At 37.2% G+C, this 20,325-nt stretch overlaps 1 protein-coding gene and 1 long non-coding RNA gene across 4 annotated transcripts in view; both read left to right on the top strand.

Annotated features, from left to right (window-relative positions):
- Window positions 1-11,374, top strand: part of KDM4C (lysine demethylase 4C) — a 264,479-nt gene extending 253,105 nt beyond the window's left edge. For all 3 annotated transcript variants that reach the window (XM_005522679.3, XM_014252351.2, XM_014252350.2), the window contains 3 exons: window positions 4,292-4,411; window positions 8,223-8,315; window positions 10,412-11,374. In XM_005522679.3, coding sequence (XP_005522736.2) covers window positions 4,292-4,411; window positions 8,223-8,315; window positions 10,412-10,588 — 390 coding nt within the window. In that variant the 3' untranslated portion in view covers window positions 10,589-11,374. The remainder of the gene's footprint in view (window positions 1-4,291; window positions 4,412-8,222; window positions 8,316-10,411) is intronic.
- Window positions 11,375-14,300: 2,926 nt separating this feature from the next.
- Window positions 14,301-19,915, top strand: LOC148184501 (uncharacterized). Its single transcript, XR_015772405.1, has 4 exons — window positions 14,301-14,436; window positions 14,617-14,686; window positions 16,864-17,040; window positions 17,946-19,915. It is a non-coding gene; the product is annotated as an uncharacterized LOC148184501 (long non-coding RNA).
- Window positions 19,916-20,325: the final 410 nt, after the last annotated feature.

Raw genomic sequence — 20,325 nt, 5'->3', positions numbered from 1 at the left:
CTATTTTTAAACAAGTTTTTGAGATACAACGACCAGTGCCCTCCCCAACAATACACAGTACCAGACAGCTTCCAGTACCACACTGACTGCAAGAAACTCCTTCTCCATAGAGGAGAGTCTCTTTCCCTGTGCCCAGCAATGACATGAGGTGGTAAAGAATAACCTCCAGGCCCTATCCATGGTCCCTCCTGGCTACTGCAAGAATTAACCCTGTCATGGCCAGAACCAGGATACCATCATAGAAGGCCTCTAGGTCATTCAGACGTGATTTGCCCTTAGTGAAGCCACTCTGGCTTTCTTGGGTCACCTCCTTGTCTTGCATGTGCCTTAATACGTCTTCCATGAGGATCTGCTCCATGATCTTCTGATGCACAGAGGTAAGGCTCAAAGGTCTGTATTTTCCTGACTCTATCCTAATTTCAAAAATAGAAGTGATGTTTCCTTCTACAGTCACCAGGAGCTTTGTCTGACTGCACTGAATTTTCAAATGTGGTAGGGAAAAGCACCAGCCAGTTCCCTCTGGACTCTGGGTTGCATATCATCAGTCCCCATAGACTGGTACCTATTCAATTTCATCAGGTGGACACAAACCTGAGCTTGGCATACAGTGAAAGGAACACTGCTTCTGCAAGCCCGTATAGAGGTTCAGGGGTAGATACTTGGTTTCAGTTGGCTCCTTTGGATCAAATCTAAAAGTCAAAGTCTCTTATAGTCTTAAAATTTTAAAAATAATTATTGAGTTTGAGAGAGCTGATTTAATAACCAAAAACATGGTTGAAATAAAATCTTAGGCATCCAAGATATATCAGCTTTTGAAAGCTTGGGAGAGTAGTCTCAATAGTTCATAAATAGTTCACCTCAAGCCAGAATATCTATACCTCTTTGGCCTAATTCAGGAAAGCATTTCAGCATATTTGAAGATATTTTCTTCAAGTGTCAGGGATTGTGTTCAAATTATGGGAACATTTCAACATTTCAAGTTACTGGATTTCAGTGCATGCTTCAGGTGCTGTCTTCCTTCTATTTTCTTAGAGTGGCTCCACAGTTCGTACTCTGTGTCAACCATCATCTGCCACTGTAATTGGATTTGTTACTTGAAAATTCTCTGTCCAGCCTTAATAAACCAAATCAACCTCTCTGGTAAAAGCAACAGAATATCAGAAGAAAAGTAGAAAAAAATGTCTTTATCTGTGGTGCTATTCATGTGAATTCCTTAATGACAGCATAGAGAGCACCCCCAGTTTTTAACATGTGTTTCCAACATCTATTGCAAATAGATTGCTTAATATTTTAGTTCAGTGTATATAATGAATTCCAAAATAAATGTTTCTAAACCCAGAAAGTACTACCTTTAATAAACAAGAAAACTTTCAGAATTATTATTTGTATTAGCATTAGTATTAGTATTTACAGGTTTTGCTCTTAAAGTGTCTTTTTGAATGGGTATAAATTTAACACCAGGGAGACCATATCTGCATTAATGTGTCTATTTATGGTCTTACCTGTACAGGAAGGATGGGGACATAGAGGAGCAAGTATGGAAAAAGGATATGAAAGTGATGCAGGAACTGAAGCAACTGTCCTAAGAGGGGACTGACAGAGCTGGGACTGTTCAGGAGAGCAGTACGCTCAGAAGGATCTTATCCAAATGTGTAAACATGTGATGTGGGAGGTAAAGAGGATGAAGCCACACACTTCTTAGTGATGCAGAGTGGTAGGATGAAAGACAGCAGGTACCAACTGAAATACAGGAAATTCCACAACACAGGATTTTTCTTCACTTAAGAAAAGACTTCTTCACTGTGAGGGTTATTGAATGCTGGGTTAATGGCCCAGGGAGGCCTTGAAGTATTCATCTTTAGAGTTAGCTAGTTGTGGTTGGGGTTGGAGCTTTGAGCAACAGCAGGAATGTGAAACTGGACACATAAGTGAATAGTATTTTCAGTACAGACGGGCATGATTTGTCCATTCCTATAAAGAAGAAAATACATTATGTAATTGTACAGGAAATGTGCATGGTTTATAAGCTGAATGTAGATTGAGCCACGCTGTATGTTATTTACAGCTGGTATGGGGATGTTGAAGGATTGCTATACCAACTGTATGCTGTCTGACTTTTTATTATGTGACTGGAAGAAGTGAGGTTGCATTTTTGCCTTTTTGTCAGTCTAAGAAATGGGTCTTATCATTCCCAAGAAAAAAATGGTAGGAATTATGTGTGCAGTAAAAAAAGAATCTCAAATGATTATGATCCTGTGAAAATAAAGGGTAGGAGCTCTGCTAGAAATTAATAAGAACTAGTACCAATTTCCCAAATATTGTTCCATAGACTAAGACACTGTGATGATACATGAAGAATGAGGTTGTTATTTGTCTAGTTATTTGCATGAGGACTCTAATTTTCCAAATGAGCAATTCCATTAGCTGTCCTGGAGTCTGTGAGATATCTTTTCTTGTGCAAGTTGCAAAGGGAGTAATTCATGCTGGGCTTTTGTTCTTGGAAAATTAATGTTAGGCTTGACATTGTTGTTGGATTGTTTGTTTTCAGGAAATTTACTCCATTCTATGATGCATTTTAAAAGTTTGTTTCAAGACACTTAGCCAAGACTCCTTTTTGCACTTTTGCAATAAATAGATAGTGGAAGAAGCATCATATTGACAATAACTATTTTGACAATAATCACTGAGGAGAGAAAAACTAAGAATACAGTCTAATTTAATTTATAGTCAGAGCTATGATAGTATTTAGTAATCCCTGTCCCCTGCAAAATCATAATTATTCCACTGCAGCAGCCATCCTTTCCTCCTGCCTCTCCTGAAAATATTGGGAAGGGTAATACATTAATTCCACTTACTCCAATGTATGGTGACATTGAAAGGATATATCTTCTCTGTTTGTCACAGCAAACTTTGCCAGGCAAACATAGGGCATTTTTTAAAGCCTTTGCATAGCACCTGAGGGTGACACAGACAGTATTGCCATGCCCAAAAGTGTTTCTGTGAAAATCCAGCTTTTAATTTCTTTTATCCCATGTTGGATCAAATCATGGATTAAGATACATGTGATTAAAATCAGTTTATAAAGGTTGGATTTGGCTAGAATGATATTACATCAAGATAATGTCCAAGTGAGGATCACTGGAGTGCATTTTTGCTCCCACCTTTTAAGTTCTTTGTCATGATGATCGTTGGCCTCTGTTGGAATTGAATTGTTCAGCTCAAAATACATACATTTTTCTAAGTTATTCTGTGTAAATCTAAGAAAACAGTGATACTATTGTGGCAACCTAAGATAGTATCAGGTCCTGCAGGACCTTGCCACTGAGTCCTTATACCTGAGTCCTTGTCTTTATCTTTTCTCTTCCCACTTGTAGACCACTTATGAGTGAGCTCAGGTAACGTGGTCACTGAGTTAGTCCTCTCACACCCAGGAGAATACCACTCAGCACTATTTTACATGACAGGTCTTGTGATGTAGTCTCTATGAAGTAGAGATGCCTTTGTTGGGGTGAGGATTTGAACAGAGAATTGGTGAGCCCAAATGTGTCACATAATTTTCTGGTCCTTTGCCTTATTTCTTCATGTGAAAAGCTGCTGCTACGGGTACGTGGTTGGCATGGTCTGAAAATGAGTCATTTAGGTCACACTGCGATGTATGGGACAAAAGAAACCATTACAAGAACATGTTGCAGCTACTGATGCTCTGACATGCTCAATAGTCAGGCACAAAAGTTGGCCAAACCATTGGAAGAAAAATTCCTTCCTAATTTTATTTTGTAAGCATTTGGATTCTTTTAATGTTTCTCCATCAGCTAAGCAAAAAACTCATTGGCATTTTCAGTATTTATGGTTTGATCCACATTTGTTTCAGTCAGCAAAGATAGCATCCAGCAAAAAATGTGCAGTGGTTAATGAAACATGAATTACTTGGATATGTAAGAGAGAAACACGGTTGCACACGGTTTTGCACTTTAGTGGTCCTTGTTTTCAACGTGTGTTAGAAATCAATTTTGGTGGAAGTGTATCATAGTTGCTGATAGCTGTCTGATTTATGCATATGTTGTCTTGCCAATGCAGCATCAAGCTGTTAAAAGAGAGTGTTTCTTTCTTTGGTCAGTATTTCATTTTCGTAAGGGCTAACATTAGCATTAGCCCATTAGCAAGATTATAAAACTTGAAACATACATGGCAATAAATCTTCGCCAATTACGGAGTTGTAAAAGCATCTTACTGGTAATTTCAGTGCAGTGGCTCACTCACTGATTTGAGAATCCATCCTTCTTGTAAATAGAGCAGAGATTGCCTAAGGCTGGGTCCACCTGCAGAGGGAGAAGTTGTCCGAGTGAAATGGCCTGATGGAAAACTGTACGGTGCAAAGTATCTGGGAACAAATACAGCTCACATGTATCAGGTGAGTATCTATGTTTATTATCATACACTTCCTTTTAGATATCTATTGTAACTCACTCATTTGGCTCTAGCATTGGAGTGGCCAGCCATACCTTCAAAGATTAAGAAGGCTGAAATGTGATCTCTTATTGTAACTTTATTTATGTAACACTATGTAAAATGTAACTTTATTTACCACACTTTAACTAGTACATAAAGCTTTCTAACCCAGTAACAAGTGCTGTGCACTGTTTGGGAAAGAGGTTTCACTTGGTCTTACAAAATCAAGAAAATTGCTTTCTAAGAGCTCAGGTAAACAGGTGGAACACTGAGATTGAAAGATAACATTTGCTATTTTCTGTTTATTTACTTTCATTTGATATCAGCTAATTATACGATTAATGACATAAAATTAAATATTGGTATGAGCCTGCAGTGAACCTGAGGCATTTCGTAAGTGGTTGGAAGGGAGGGCAGTAAGAAGAAAAGCATCACATTCATCAGAGGCATTTTTTAATTAATTAATCGAAGGAGCATTTTATTCTAAGCAAAGGTAAAAGGGAGCTGAACACTGAAAGCAAAGCTAAAAAGCTGACTTCTGATTTCAGAATAGCAATTACTGTTTTTTTATGGCCTTGCCTTTGAGAAAAATCAGTCAGCAGCTTTGAGTACCCAAGTGAATGGTAGAAACTGCTATAAAACAATCACAATAATAATAATAGCACTCTGAAAGAATGAGAATCTAGATACATTTCTTTTATATATATGTAATCATTTTCACTTATGTAACTCTTTTCATCAGGGGACTCACATTACTGTACCAAAATGGCAAATTTACTATTATATCTCTAGATAAATTAAAGCATGGGGAAGCTAAATTACTTGCTGCATTGACCTTCTCACTTTGCCAATGACTTGCAATCCAATTCAAGTCCTCAAATGCCTAAAGCCTTGAGCTAGTCTCTAAATCTTCCTCTTCCCTTAAATTTAGCAGCTGTATTATGTTGTGAAGGTGGAAAGTTCTTTATAAAGCATAAAGATTATTTTTCTATAGTAACATTAATCTTCAAATCATTTAATCTTTTGAACGACTAGTCTTCTGAGGAATACTGTGAGGTAAACCAGATGAATGTTGTTGTCTTTAACATTTGAAGGAATTTGACATAGTCAAAACAAACAACTTTGTCTTATTTTAGACCTCTTGAACAACATGATGAAACAAATTCTGTTTAAGGAAAATGGATAAGTATGTGGAGGCTCAGCATAGCAAGCCTAAAGGAGACTCAGAATTCCTCAGCATAACAAGCATAAATTCCTGTAAATTGCCTTTAACAACCGCTTTCATGGGGGGAAATGACAAAGTTTAAACATTAGAGGGAGTCCATATTGCAATACATAGAACTAAAGACACAAGCAAGTATTTTGTCTGCAGGATGAGAGAGGAGGCTGCCTGTGGCCACAGGTTACAAAAAGTTCATGACAGGGACAGTGCAAGATTAACTTTAAGACGTAGTAGTTCTTCCTCTGATCTTTCTAAACAATGTCTAAAAGGTCCCAGGACTCACATGTACACAAAAGTTTCTTTTCATCTAGTGTGACCTGTGTTGCACCTTTGAAATTCTCATACCCAGTCTTTTGTGGGATTTCTTTGATCTCGTAAGGCAAATCTGTCCTAGTTGGAAAACTGTGATTTTTCCTCATGTTCATCAGCCATTTGTACCAAAAGTGGCAGTACTTGAGCATGGAGGAACTATGACACAGTGCACCAGAATTTGTATCATAGAGTTTGACGTTTGTCAGCCAGTATCCTACCCAATCCGTAAGCAGGGCTAAACCTGCCAAATGAAGCAGGTGCTCAAGTGAAATTACTAATGTGATCTACATCTGATTTTTTGATGATTTCTGATATTGAGGTTCACAACTGAGCTAATTAATTTTTCCATTCACTCAATTAATTGCTTTCTAACAGCTTGCCCTTTATGATGTTCTTATAGAAAAAAATCTCATGGTGATCATAACATATCATGGAGACAGTACAGCAGCAGAATGCAAGTGAAATAACTTACTTGATAAAACTGATGATTTGAAATGTAGGATCTGCAATCTGAATTGAAATGCAGCTATTAGAGATAGTGGATTTATATTTTGCATGAATCATGATACTATTGAAAGTCTTAGAGAAGCTCTTGTGTTTGTTACTAAGTGCAGACAAATTATTTCCAGTGTGATATGATGGACTATTCCTGAAGAACTTCTACATACTCTTCATCATAAATGTGCAATATATTTTATACTGTAAGCATGACAGAGTCTCTAGTACGAAGCATTTGCATTGTACTGCACAGTATGAGTAAAAACAAATATACTGACCATTTAAGAAGAGATTTTCTTATCACATGAGTGTCAGAGTTAATTTCCTACCCAATTTTTTCACCAGAGATGCAAAAAATGTTATTGCCAACTGTACTATGCAAAAACATTACCAAATGTATTGGGCAGGAAGGAGCAGGAATAACAAAAGGACTGTTCCTGCATCCTGGACTGCCATCATTTAATTAAACAAGCTTAAGGCAAATTGACCTTTAAGTTCCTCTAACATACTGCTAACAGAGTAGGCTTATGGGGTTAGTAACAGGAGCAGAGAGGAGAAAGGATGACTTTTGTGACTTTGTTATCCATTTGTGCGCTCTGTGCATTTTAAATGCATTCCAGATTTGTGCAGCCCTATTAGTTGCAGTGGAAAAAATTGTTTTTAAATAAGTTAATAGATCATAATCTGTATCCTGGCTTTTGAGAATGGGTGTATGGATTTTTCAGCTGTTCACTTATAATCTGAAATACTCAGCCATAGCAAGCTTTTAATTTGAAACTAAAAACCCAGTCCATTTGCAAGTTCAAATGCATGATTTTTCAGTTTTATCTGTAATAATACTTTTGGTAAGTCAGTATTACCCTGTGTTTATATTTGTGCTTATTCTTCTAGTCAAGTGTGCTGTTGTCATTCATATAGTCTCATTAAATCACATAAGGATGTATAATGGCACTTCTAATTTTATACCAAACTCTAAATTGTAGTTTCTGTGGGAACTAAACTGCAGTCACAGATAGTGGCTGAAATTCACAACTGTTAGATGAAGTATTAAAATAGAGAAAAAAATCAGCAGCTACTGAAAAAGCTTAAATGCTTCAAAGCCTCAGCATTTTAACATTCCTCACACCTAGTTACATTTCCTTTCTCATTTTCTGCTAACAGGGTTCATATTGGATTAAATCTAAACCTAAGCATGATAAAGCTTTTCATCTTCTGAACAGAGCATTTAAAAGAAATTCCATCAGATTCAATAAAATTCTGTTAACTGGTATTTCCTTAGTTGTCACTCACACTTTCTTTTGACATGGTCTTCCTCAACCTTGAATCACAGGATGTTAAAATTAATTTTTTATTTATTAGAAGCAAGTAAAAAAAATTAGAGACAAATAAAAATGACACAAGGACATTTTAATATATCACTCCTGCAAAATAATGTTGCCTGTCTGGTTACTGTTCAGCATTCCTAATCTAAAAAATTTTACTTCATTATATATGTGTCAGTGCTGATTTTGAAGTCTCTTAGATATTATTTTCAATGTAGGTAATTCAGGTATGTGCTGCAATTCCTAAGAAATAACATTTTTTTATGTTTCAGCCTAATTTTGTGCTAAAACAGATGGCAAAATTTCTATATATAAGTCTTCTTTGCTTGCATATGTATTTTTATCTGGAAACATTTCCAGGAACTTCCTGCAAGAGTTAATCATTATTTTATTTTCAAATATCCATTTTTTTCAATTAGGTGGAGTTTGAAGATGGTTCTCAAATAGTAATGAAGAGAGAAGAAATATATACACTGGATGAAGAGCTTCCTAAGAGAGTAAAAGCACGTTTAGTGAGTATTTGCTGATGCTAACTTTATCTATCTATCTATCTATCTATCTGTCTGTCTGTCTGTCTGTCTGTCTGTCTGTCTGCCTCTATCTACTCAAAAGGCCAATAACACTGGATTTATTTTGGATTTTCAGTTTAAACAGACTCATTTTTTTTGAAGCTTGTGCTATTCAGACCAGCTGAATCAACCCAATTAGGAGATGTGTCCATTTGCTAGTGAGATGGTTACTTGTTCTTCTAGTACAGACAAATGCTGTTGTCAGACATAATTCTTTTCTCTTAAAAGGGACATTGTGTTTGTCTGATCTGTCAGATCAGGAATGATCAAGTTAGTAAACATTTAAATTGACAGACATTCTATTCTTTCAGGATGCTTATAACAGGTAAAGTTTTAAAAAAACTTCCCAGCTTCTCAGAGCTTTGTGATTTTAAAAACCTTGATTTAATAAAAAGGCAATTAACTTATTGTAAGAAACAGTGTAACTGATCAAAACTCATTAATGTTGATGGTAGGACTTACCAGCATTTCACTAGTCTTTGGTTTAAAATCAAGTTTTTGCTACTTTTAAAAAGTTTCCTGCTGTTTCAAACAACATCCACCAGCTACATTTTTATGTATATATGCCAAGTAGCTAAGTGTTGAACCTCACAGAGAGCATAACTCTTAGATGTTGAAAAGGGAAAGTTCTTCCATGCATTTGTTGGAGGAGAGGACTGTTTTTAGCTGTCTTAAAGCAGTTCTTTCTAATGCAAAGTGCACTGGTCAAATATTCTGGGTTAAGAAACCTTGATGTCTGTGAATTTGGGATAAATGCACAATCTTTCAATGTCCTTACTAGGGTTAACATAGATGTCTTGGAAAATGTTTAAAGAACCATCTGATTATATTTAATGGGGCTTTTAATTATATATATATATATATATATATATATATATATATATATGTATGTATGTATGTATGGAAAGCATTCCATTGCCATTTTTTTGTTTAGAATTGCATTCTCAGGATAATAATGGGGTATATGGTATTGTTTTTAAAATTGATTTTTTAGAAATCTGTATTTCTGTCTCTGTATTTTTTTAAAATTAATTCTATTAGGGAGTTAACTATAAATTAAAAACATTAAATTTGGTCTGCTGAAGAAAACACACCATAACCATTGCTGAGACCACTGTGTGATTTTCCACTAGTACCTTAAATTCTAGAAATATGTAGGTTAGTCCTCAAGGCATGCCCAACACTATTGCTGTAGGACACAAAATGATTCACACTGACACAGTTGAAAGTATGAAAGGGAAAAAGAAGGTGTTTATTTTTGTGACTCAAGTATTTATAGATTCTCGACAATGACCAGGGATTGTATAGTTAGGTTACCACCTGTCCAATCACACTGGTCATGAGAAACATCCATCAAAAGACGTTTCTCTGAATGTAAAGACATCTATGTTTACAGTTACTTTCCTGGGAAAGTAGCTAGAAACTATGAAAACAAGGTCAGAAGGCTTAATTTTCAGAGCAACACAACACCTCCTTGCCCTCCTCATGCTGAACACAGTGCAAGTTAAAGACAGCCTATGATCCTGTTTCTGTCTCTTGAAGTAAAAGACACCAGTTCCTTCTAAATTATGTTTTCCTTAGTCTTGGGAATTCTTCCATGACTCCAGTAGTGTAAGTTGGTCCAAAATATTTTGCCTCTGATTTCGCCCAAACGGATTGCTGTTTGTTGTTCCACTGCTTTGTTAGTGGGGATTTCCAACTGGTTTAAATTTGATGACAAATGACCAAACCGTGACCTCGATCCTTTGCTAATTAGGCAGGTTTCTTTTCAGGCATCCATGACATAGTACCTTGCATTTCAAACTTTCCTGAATGGTACAAAGTGGTGAATATTACATGATATTGCTAGGATCAAACCTGCCCAACGGCTGCATCACTTCCATGTCACTGTTTTCTCACCTAGAATTAGCATGACTGTGTGATACAGGTGTTAATTAGGTGTTTTCAAGGAACACTACTGATGTAGAGAATTTAATACTGAATAGGACATGCAAAATATGGAAAGAAAGTATGTATGTGTGATTAATGTCTGATTTTAGTCTACAGCTTCTGACATGAGATTTGAAGACACATTTTATGGAGCAGATATTATCTTGGGAGAGAAGAAAAGGCAGAGAGTATTGAGTTCTCGCTTTAAGAATGAATATGTGGATGATCCAGGATACCGCACCTTCTTAAAAAGCTCATTCCAGAAGAAGTGCCAGAAAGGACCATAAAGGAAGCAAGAGAAGAGAGGGTTCTTGATTAAAAAGCATGCAGCATTATTCACAATTGGATTTCATTTAACTGAAAGTTTTACAGTGAACTAATCCATACACCAGCCTTGTCATCTGAAGTACTCAAGTTCTGATTTCATCAGTTAATGTATTTAAGAATTTGTAATATTTTGTGTCATAAAACCAGGAGAGATTTCTAAAGGATATGCTGAAGGAAAGTTTCAGTCCTGCTCTCATTGAAATAAATGGTAAAATTCCCTCTGAATTCTTTGATTCACAATTCTGAGAAGGAGACCTTTTAGTAAACAAGAGATAATGTCAGTGGCTTACTTTTTTCTGCACAGGAAAGGACATTAAGTTAAAAATAGCAGTTTTTATAAAATATTTTTAAAATAAAACCAGATTTGTACAGTACTGAGACAAAAAAGGCTGTCCTTACTTTGTACATTTTTATGTCACTACTGTTTTCAGTAGGATTTGATGTGGACTCAGCTATTGATTTAGATATTTTTGGCTTTTAAGAGAGGTATCTTCAGCACAGCAAGGATATTTTGTATATTTAAAAAGACAGATTTTGGCAGTTATTTTTAAACATGTTTTACATAAAGTCTATTAAAAATGGCTACTTGTATAAATTTCTTTCACTGTGGGTATGAAAATTAGAGTTTAAATATATATGCTTAACAGCCTAATTTTGAATGACTATATTCTGGCTTTTATTTTGAAATAATGTTCTAGCAATGTAATAATGTTTTAAAATAAATAAATACTTTACTACAATTTCAACATTTTTCCTGTTGATGTGATTTTGAACACTATTGTTTCATACCTATAGGAATCAAGAATAGATGCTGGATTTTCCTGAACACAACAGAATATATACACACACACTCCCATAGCTTAGTGTTAAATGCAGAGTTGATAAGTACTTTGATTTCTTGTCTTTCCATTTCTCTTCAGTCTTTGGGATCTTGACCTTTTTGGATGTTTCACAGAAAGCAGAAAATCAGAAGTCAGAAAACTTGGGTATGTGAACCTAGAAGGCAGAATTATCAAAATGACATCATCTCTTTCTTGTAAATTGGACAGTCAGCAGGATTTCTGACTGTCTGCCACAGGAAAAAGCGCCCTCCAAAATCCAATTTAAATCTGAGAAGTGCTGTTTCTAGGGTTCTGCTTGCAAAAAAATCTGAATATATAGACCCAAAGATTCTTTTGTGTACAAAAACCCAGTCCTTTATATGCTGAGGCATACAGATCTTTGTTTCACTGAAGCCTTTCAATGAGTATTCTTATTTTTTCAATTGGACAGTAAAATATTTTCAATTGCTATGTGACACCTCAAGTCACAGTGTAAGTTTTCTGTGTTACATTAACTGTCTTTTCTTGTACCATGAAATCACTCAAAATCCCTTTAGTCTAAGAAATTGCTTAGCTGTGACAATTGAAATGTATATCTAATTGATAACACTTTCTCTAAAGGCATTGGGTTGTGGTGGATGCTGTCTGGGATATTTCGCAGTATCAGGGCTCTTTTTAGTATTGTGAAGAAAAGATAGAAACTAATGATGGATTTGCAAAATGCAAGATTGCTTCTGCCTTCTACAGTTATATGCAGCTGATAATCATGTTGTATGGGGTTTGTGTGACTGGATTTTTGCAATGTGATCTACAGGGGTAGCTTCTTTGAGAAGCTGCTGGAAGCTTCCAGCAGAGCCAACGCCAGCCAGCTCCAAGATAGACCACAGGCTGCAGTACCTGAAGGACTGTACCCTGTGGAAGAGTGATACACATTACAGCAGTTTGTGGGGAACTGTTACTGCCCGTGCGATGAGCTCGCACTGGAGAAGTTCATAGATAGCTGTCTCCTGTGGGAGGGACCCTGTGTTGGAACAGACTCCTCTCCCTGAGCAGTGGTAGGAACAATGTGTGATGAACTGAGCATAAGCTCCATTCACTGTCATCCTGTACTTGTGGGGGGAAGGAGGAAGAACTCAGAAAAGAGGGAGATGCGGGAGGAAGGTGTTTTTAGGATTTGAGTTTACTTCTCATTGTCCTGCTCTGATTTTGTTAGTAATAAATTCAGTTAAAAGCCCCAGTTTGTCTTGTTTTCCCTGAGATGGTGTTCAGTTTGTGATCTCCCCTGTCCTTAACTCATTAACTTTATGTTATATTCTCTTCTCCCTGTCCAGCTATGGAACTGAGTGACAGAGTGGCTTTGGTGCGTGCTTGGCACTCAGACAGGGTCAACCCACTACACCAGTTACTGATGCTTTGTTTCAAAATACTGTGTTCTGTGGTAAGAAAGCTTTTATAATCTTCCATTAACAACTATGGCATTATTAAATTGTTAAATACATATTAAAATATTTCTTAATTAGATAGGTGATGCTATGTGGTACGAGAGAGGCTAGAAAATCAAATGGATGTTCTTTGTCTGGATCTGATATGACCTTTTATGACACTATGAATAAACCCCTCATTTCTATAGAGTGGATTTTTCTCTTCAAGATCCTTGAAATTTGCTGACTAAAGGGTTGCAAATTTTTTAAAAAAAACAAATTCATGAAAAAGGTTGGCTTCTTTCTCCTTCTACCTTTCATCAAGAAGGTCATTATTTTGGAAGTTCTCAAAGGCACTGAAATTATTTCTGACCTTTGTAAGGTACTAGAAAATACTTCTGAGTAAATGAAAAGTGTAATTGTCATTATTGCAGTTTTGTGTCTCCTGCTTCAGGACTCATGGTCTTTGCAAACTGGATTGGCTAAACAGCCGGCCTGGAATGACAATTCCCATTCCCTTATAATTCCTGAAAAGCCACATTGTTCTGTTCCACAGCACATGTTGTTATGGACCTTTCAGTTATATGAGAGACAGAATACATTGATGTGGAATGCTCTGGGAAATCAGGAGCTTGCCACAAACTGAATCAGGCAGATGGACACCAAAACAGGGTTGCTGGTTATCCATGTAACCAATTCTCAATAGCCAATTTCTCAGATAAAACATCTGTGTGTTATTTTTTTTCCTGGTGTTAGAGACAGATACATTTTTTATAATTAAAAAGCATGCCAGCATTCATGACCATTTCAATTACAGTGTTTTTGTGAAGAAATGTGCAATAGGGTAGGAAGGGTGAAGCCCTGTAGCCCTGTTAAGGACTGGCTAACTGAAATGGCATGGTATTCCTAGGAGTAAAAAAAACCCCAAAACCCAAAAAAACCCACAAAAATTGAATGCTAATAGCAAGAGAGTACAGCACACTCCAGGATAGGATGGGCCGTGTTATTTCTCTTGCCTTATATGTGCAAGTAGCTGTTCTGTGTTGCTGCAACTGTTTAAGTTTAATTGCGGATGTAAGTTTGTCAGTTATATGGTTCATTCTTGTGCTCCCCCCTGTTTCTCCCAAGTTGGTTTGCCCCTAAGAGTTGTATCCTCCCCTGAACTGCCCTTCATGCCCCTACCCCTTGTCCATTATTGTAAACCCTACCCTTTGTTCTGGATCCTTCCCTGTCAGTCCCCTGACCCTCGAGGCCCCATTGGCCTGTGTGACAGGTCCTCTCCTCCCCCTCATCCCTGTTGGTCTCTGCATTGTAACCCCCTCCCTTCTCTGGTCCCTCCTGGATTTCCCATTGGCTGTTGGTTTGCACCCTCTGATTGTGTTGCTGCTGTTTAAAATCCGGAGCACAGCTGTGCTCAGGGCTCTTTGGTCCCTGACTCCCTTCAGCAGTAATCCTTTCTCTGCTGGAACCTCTCACTGAGAGCCTCCTCCTTTACCTGCTCCTTGACTGTGGCTGACAATCCTGCCTGTTGAGCACAAGGCTCAAAGGGGTACTGATAAAGGCAAGGTAGTTCCCCACACCTAGCACGGTTGCTGGTGTGTTTCTCTGAGCTAGCCGGGGTTCCGGCGTCTGTATAGTCATAAGAACTGAAGGGCATGGGTGGGAGCAGAAAGTAGTGGTTTGGTCAGGATACAAAATTCAGGATTCAAAATTATTTTTATTCACTCTCATCTGAAAAATATCAAGGAAGACTCTGAAGTACTTCAATTTATGCTGGTTTCTGAAGCAGAATGCTAAGACTTTGATTTCCACAGCTGTAAGTAAGGTCTGATAAAATCAGATTACTAGAATTAGATAAAAATTAGATTACTTCTTTTGAATCCTATTTGCTATTGTATTACTGTAGCAAAGCAATTTTGTTGATGCTTAATAGGAGTTCTACAATATATTGTGTTGTGCTACAGTGGTTAAAATTTTTCAATTAGAGTAACAGAAAAATTCCTACAAAATATTTTTGCTTTGAAGCTTGTTTATACTTTTCAATGGTAATGCAAGTGAACTGCAATGTTTTGTAACAAAGAACTTAATATGATATCCTCATATTTATAAGCAAAATAGAGCCAGGTAAAAGCTATCTCTTCTTATGCAGTTCCACTCTTTCTTATTTTGTGAAATGTTTTCCAATGTAGAAGATGATCAATAATAACAAAATATTTGTTATTTGTGCTAAATAACAAATATTTGCATTTGCTATCTGTGCTTCTCAATATAGCCATCTCTGTTTAGTGGCACAGTCACCACTATTAAGTTTGATAGTAGATGAAGGCAAAATTATAACTCCACTTACTGGTATGAAATGCTTTTTCTTCAGTCTCTAAATTTTGTAGTGGATTTTCTGTTTCTTGTTAGCCAGCTGAAGTATTTAATGCCAGTGTTCAACATATATTGGTAGGAGAGAAAGCTTATGTAGAGTAGGCAAAAGGAATCTTTCCTGCACATATGCACAAAAGGCATATCCATCTCTTTAGAAAATTGCAGAACTATCTGATAGATTTATCACATACCTTCACATTTCAAAAGCCATCTCTGGGGCTTCTAGTCTTGAATTCCAAATGCCTTAGATAGCATTTTTCTCTGACACATCTAGCAAAAAGAAAATGATGATGTTATGGTAGGGCATTAAAGTTTTACTGGAGTTCATCTCAGCTGTTCTATATACAGTCCTACTCAGTTGTAACTTCACTGTTACTACCACACTGAATTGTCCTACAGCCATCCTGTTGTTATTCTCAACACTTAAATGTATTTCCTCTAAACTTGGATTTGTAGGCAGAGCTGGTAGCTGGTAAAACTTTTGTAATAACCTGTTTTGAGTTATTAAAAACTTTGGCAATTTAGATATCCTACAGCTGATATTTTTATGTGCTGGCGTGTGTGAAAATGTCAGGAAACTTTATGTCAAACAGTTGGGTCCTTTGGAATGTTGAAGAGGAGGATTAAGGATGAAAAAAGTAATCTTTCTGTCCCAAAGTTTCCCAGGCCTTTATTTGACAACCTGTCTGGTTCCTTTATACAGTGAAAGTGAGTCCCTTTATACAGGGACCTGCTGGTGACTGGAAGAGTGATTCCCATTAGACTTTAGAGGTAGATTTGTGAAGTATTTCTGTAGATGTGCTGTCATTTGACTGAGCTATCATGAACTGGTCTGTGGCTGGGGCTCTGAGGTAAAGTCTTGGAAGAGCCTGTACCGCTTCAGGGCTCGTTCCACCACAGTGCCTTTCTGCAGTGAGGGACTGGGTTGTGCATACATTGCCACCGCAGCTCAGCACTGGCCTCTCAGTCCGGGGGAGCCTTTTGTCTTTTTCTTGTTTACCCTAGTTACTTCAGTGGAACATAGAGGCAAACTCTTGTTGGTTCTCAATGGCCTGCTGAAGTTGCTGCTATATCAAAAACAGGATGGGAAAAAAAAACCCCAAAACAATCCAAAGAAGAAAAATAAGGAAGCTCCAAATGCTTCAATCCAAAAGCATTAAAAAGTTGGAGACAAATACGGAGAATTCATGGAGCTGGAAGGAGAAGAAATAGGAGTACTAGATTCCTAAAAAGAGATTTGTTCACGGTCTCTGCAGAACCCAGGATGCCTGAGGGTCAAATTTCTTGTGGTATAAGAAAATGGCTGTGAAATGTACCAGCAAATTACTGAATGATTGCCTTTAGGAACAGCTATTCCTGATGCCAATTACTGCATGAACTCAAGGAGCAGTTATCTCTGTTCTCATAAGGATCTGGTCCTTCTATACAGATGGGAAGTCAGTTATATGGGATGAGATTTTCAATTTTTTTCCCAGATTGGTTACCAGAAAAAAACAGGTTTTGTGTTTGAGTGCTCTTCAATTACTATGCTAAAGATACAAAATATGAGGTACACAGCCAATGCCAAAATTTTCCCAGAAGATACGTAATGCTTTACATTTCCTCATATATTCCTTACAGATCCAGTCACTAGAGGAACTGTAGGAAAGAATCACCATAATGACTCTCTGGAATGCACAGGAGTTAAAAGCAAGGAAGAACAGAGACGAGGCGCTGCATTCCCAAAGGCGTTTTTTGGCACAGTACTAACATTTGATGGCAATGTCATGCTACATTACTGAGGAGAAAAGGCTCAAGGTACAATGTAACAGAACAAAATCATCTTTGAGAAAATTCCATATCTAAAGTAGTCCATTGCAATCCACTTCTTCCTTTCTGTGTGGGCATATGTAGCATACATAAATAATAAAAAAAAGCTGCTAACCTTAGTCCAGTCCAGGTGTGGCAATCAAGGGTGACTTGCATGATCCTGTTATTTTTTTGAGTCCAATTAGGAGAGTAAAAGCAGGAACAGGTGAATTCATTATTATCTTTTATCTGTAAAGAGAAAAGAGCAGGTAACACTTTCCTTTTCATATTGGCATTAAGATAGATTTCAGCTCTGAATATCTCTTTGTTATTTCAAGAGTTCAGTCCTCTCAAAAGAAGGGATGGAATCATTCCACTCTCTGCTTATCTAGTATTGTATTGCCCACTTCAAAGTCCCCCACCAAAAAGCAGTCAAAAATGACCTAAAATTCTTCCAGCTACAAACACACAAATTGAAGAAAGGTCAACTTCCTATTTTTCTGTGGCAGCTGTGTGGAGCCAAGATGCAAGGGGCAGAGATCTCTGGAATGGGAAGGAGTTCAGTGTCTCCAATGTGTCTCCATGCTCTCTCTGTGAACTTTTATCTATCTGATGCCTTAAGACTTGGCTTGAGACAGGCAGAGTATGTTCTGCTTCACTTTGTAATGCATAATGCCAGTATGGTCTGTAGATGGGGAGCTGTGATATATCAGATAACAAAATGGGTATTGACTACTGCATTTTGGAGACTACTGAATAAAGACATAGCTACAGGAAACAGTGGCTAAAACCAGAAATCATTAGGTTTTTGATGTTCTCACCCTTGTCATCCACTGAAACAAAGTGACACAGAACAGCATATCATAGCAAGAGCTCACAACTTTGATGCCATCTTCCTGTTTGATTTTGGGCAGGTCTCCAGAGATTATGTCTTTCCTTAGAGAAGTTAGTGGATGTGACACCATGTAAGCTGGTTTAGCAAGAGAATGTGAAAAATAAATGGAAGGTGAACTACATGAATGAAATTTTTCAGAAGCTCCTTTTGGCCAAGGAAAAGTCAAGCAGAGGCTACATGAGATAGTTGCTGTAACTGGAGGTAAATCTTTGCAAAAAGAACTTTGAGCTGCAGGCTACCGCTGAGAAAGTGATGTAAGTATCACTGTGTGCTTAGAGGACGATCAGGAAAAAGACAGAACCATGCATGCAGAATTTTTTACCCAATATTTTGAAACACTAAAGAAGGATTTAAAAGAACCATTGATCTTTCCAAGATATTTGTTGGCAAAGAAGGTGGATGTCTGAAGGTGGTGAGTGCTACGCTAGAGCACTCTTAAGGTTTTAGAATAATCAAAGATTGCGTCTCAGGAAAATTCACCTGCTATTTCACTGGGCTTCCACTGCTGAGGATACTGACAAGTGCTGTAGGGGTGCATGTAGACCACAATTCCCACCCTACATAAACATGTGATCTGAGGGCATTACTCTCAAGTTTCAGCACTTTCCTTTGTGGCACTCCCCCAAAGATATTAAACTATAGGCACTTCATAAAAAATAAACAAAAAAACCCCTGTTTTAGATATTTCCTTGTGAAGTACCCATCAAATAAACTGCTGAGATAGTAATGAGAAAATTCATGTCAATTAGTAATGTTTTAAAAAGACAAGAGAAACCAATTGAGAAACCCCAGGAGGGTAATCACTTGCCATCTGAATTATTAATTTCATTATGTGTTTTAAGAGTAAGGACATGATAGCCACTAAAGGAGGCCCTGGAGGAACACAATACTGGTATGTCAACAGAACTGATTTCTCAGTGATTTAAAGCAAATTATCTTAGTGACAAGTTAAAAAGTTTTCAGTTGAAAAGGAGATGTAACTTCTGGTCCAGTGGAGGGTCCTACATGGTTATGATTGCTGGGCAAGGAGTGGCCAAAAGGGTTGGTGCACCTTATCAACTTTTTTTGCCGTTTTTGCCATTTTTTACCAGATGTGCTGGGATATATCACAAGTATACTCACCAGATTCATAGCTTCTCTGGCTTGTCTTCTCTCCTTCCTTGCCAGTCTCATGCCTTAGGAATAAAGGATGAAATGATAATTCAAGTCTGCGACATGCATGGCTCTACTCTTTTCATGGCATTGTAGTGAAAGAGCAGCTCTGGTTCCACAGAAAATACTATTGCAGCAATTTGTTTGACATGTCTAACAGTGCTTTAAATGAGGGAGGTCAAAAGTTTGCACAGAGAGTAATACCAGATTTTTCGAATGGAGAATGGGGGCCGAAATTACTTCAAAATGCTGTGTAGCACTAATGTGAGAGCTGACTGAATGAAAGCAGCAAGTTTTTGCCCAATAAAAATTATAACAATACAGCAATTATAGCTTAGTTCTGCTATGAGAACAGTCTCTGGCATCCCCTTACTGTTGTCAGGCCATGTAATCCATTTTCTCTAGTGAATTATGTGGTATTCCCTATGGCAAGAATACTGCTTTGCATTTTGCTCCATTTCTTTTTATCTGGATTTTGTGTTTTATGCTTTGCATATAGCCCTTAGCCAATATAATTTTCTTGTAGGATCTCTCCCTTCCTGTCTGGTGCACCCTTCCATAGCAGTTTATAACATGCAAAGGGCAAGGTAGAACGGATGACTGAAAATACTCTTACCGTTTATACAGCTCTCAACATACTTCTGTAGTGTCTGCCACGGACTCATCCTTAGCTCCCATCATGAGCTTGATTTTCTCCTGACTTGCTGTGCAGTGAGTTGAGATTTTAAGTGTGTATTACATTATGTACTATGAATCTTTTGGAATTTGTTAGGATGTAGTTGTGGGACTAAAGTTCAGACCAGAGTGGAAAAATCTCAAGAATCCTTGCTAAGTTAGTACAGCACATGAATATCCTTCTTGTTCTACTTTCAGTCTTTCTGTGTATATACTGCAAGAATATTGATCCATAACTGCTAATAAGAACTAATTGCTTAGCAATTTTTATGTAAAGAAAAATAAGTTTTGTAAAAATTTTGTAAACACTGTGTATGATTAAAAGATCGATTTTTTTCAACATTGATTTTTATAGCTTGATATGAAAATATATCCAGAAAAAGCAAGTTTTTCCTTGTTACTTTCTATCACAGTACTTCATGAACTGAATTTTACTAAATTTATTCCCACATATCCGAAGAAGGACCTAATTCTAATGCAAAATTTTCATAAGGAAAGAGTAACGGAAGAAAACCCTAGTTCTGTATCTGGACATTTGGAGCAGCAGCCTCTGAATGTAAAATATACTTCAA

The sequence above is a fragment of the Pseudopodoces humilis genome, chromosome 4 (assembly GCF_049639895.1).
Source record: "Pseudopodoces humilis isolate 2021_Gansu_Grassland_sample_001 chromosome 4, ASM4963989v1, whole genome shotgun sequence".
Classification (NCBI taxonomy): domain Eukaryota; kingdom Metazoa; phylum Chordata; class Aves; order Passeriformes; family Paridae; genus Pseudopodoces; species Pseudopodoces humilis.
The sequence above is the reverse complement of the archived record's forward strand: the minus strand, read 5'-3'. Positions and strand labels throughout refer to the sequence as shown.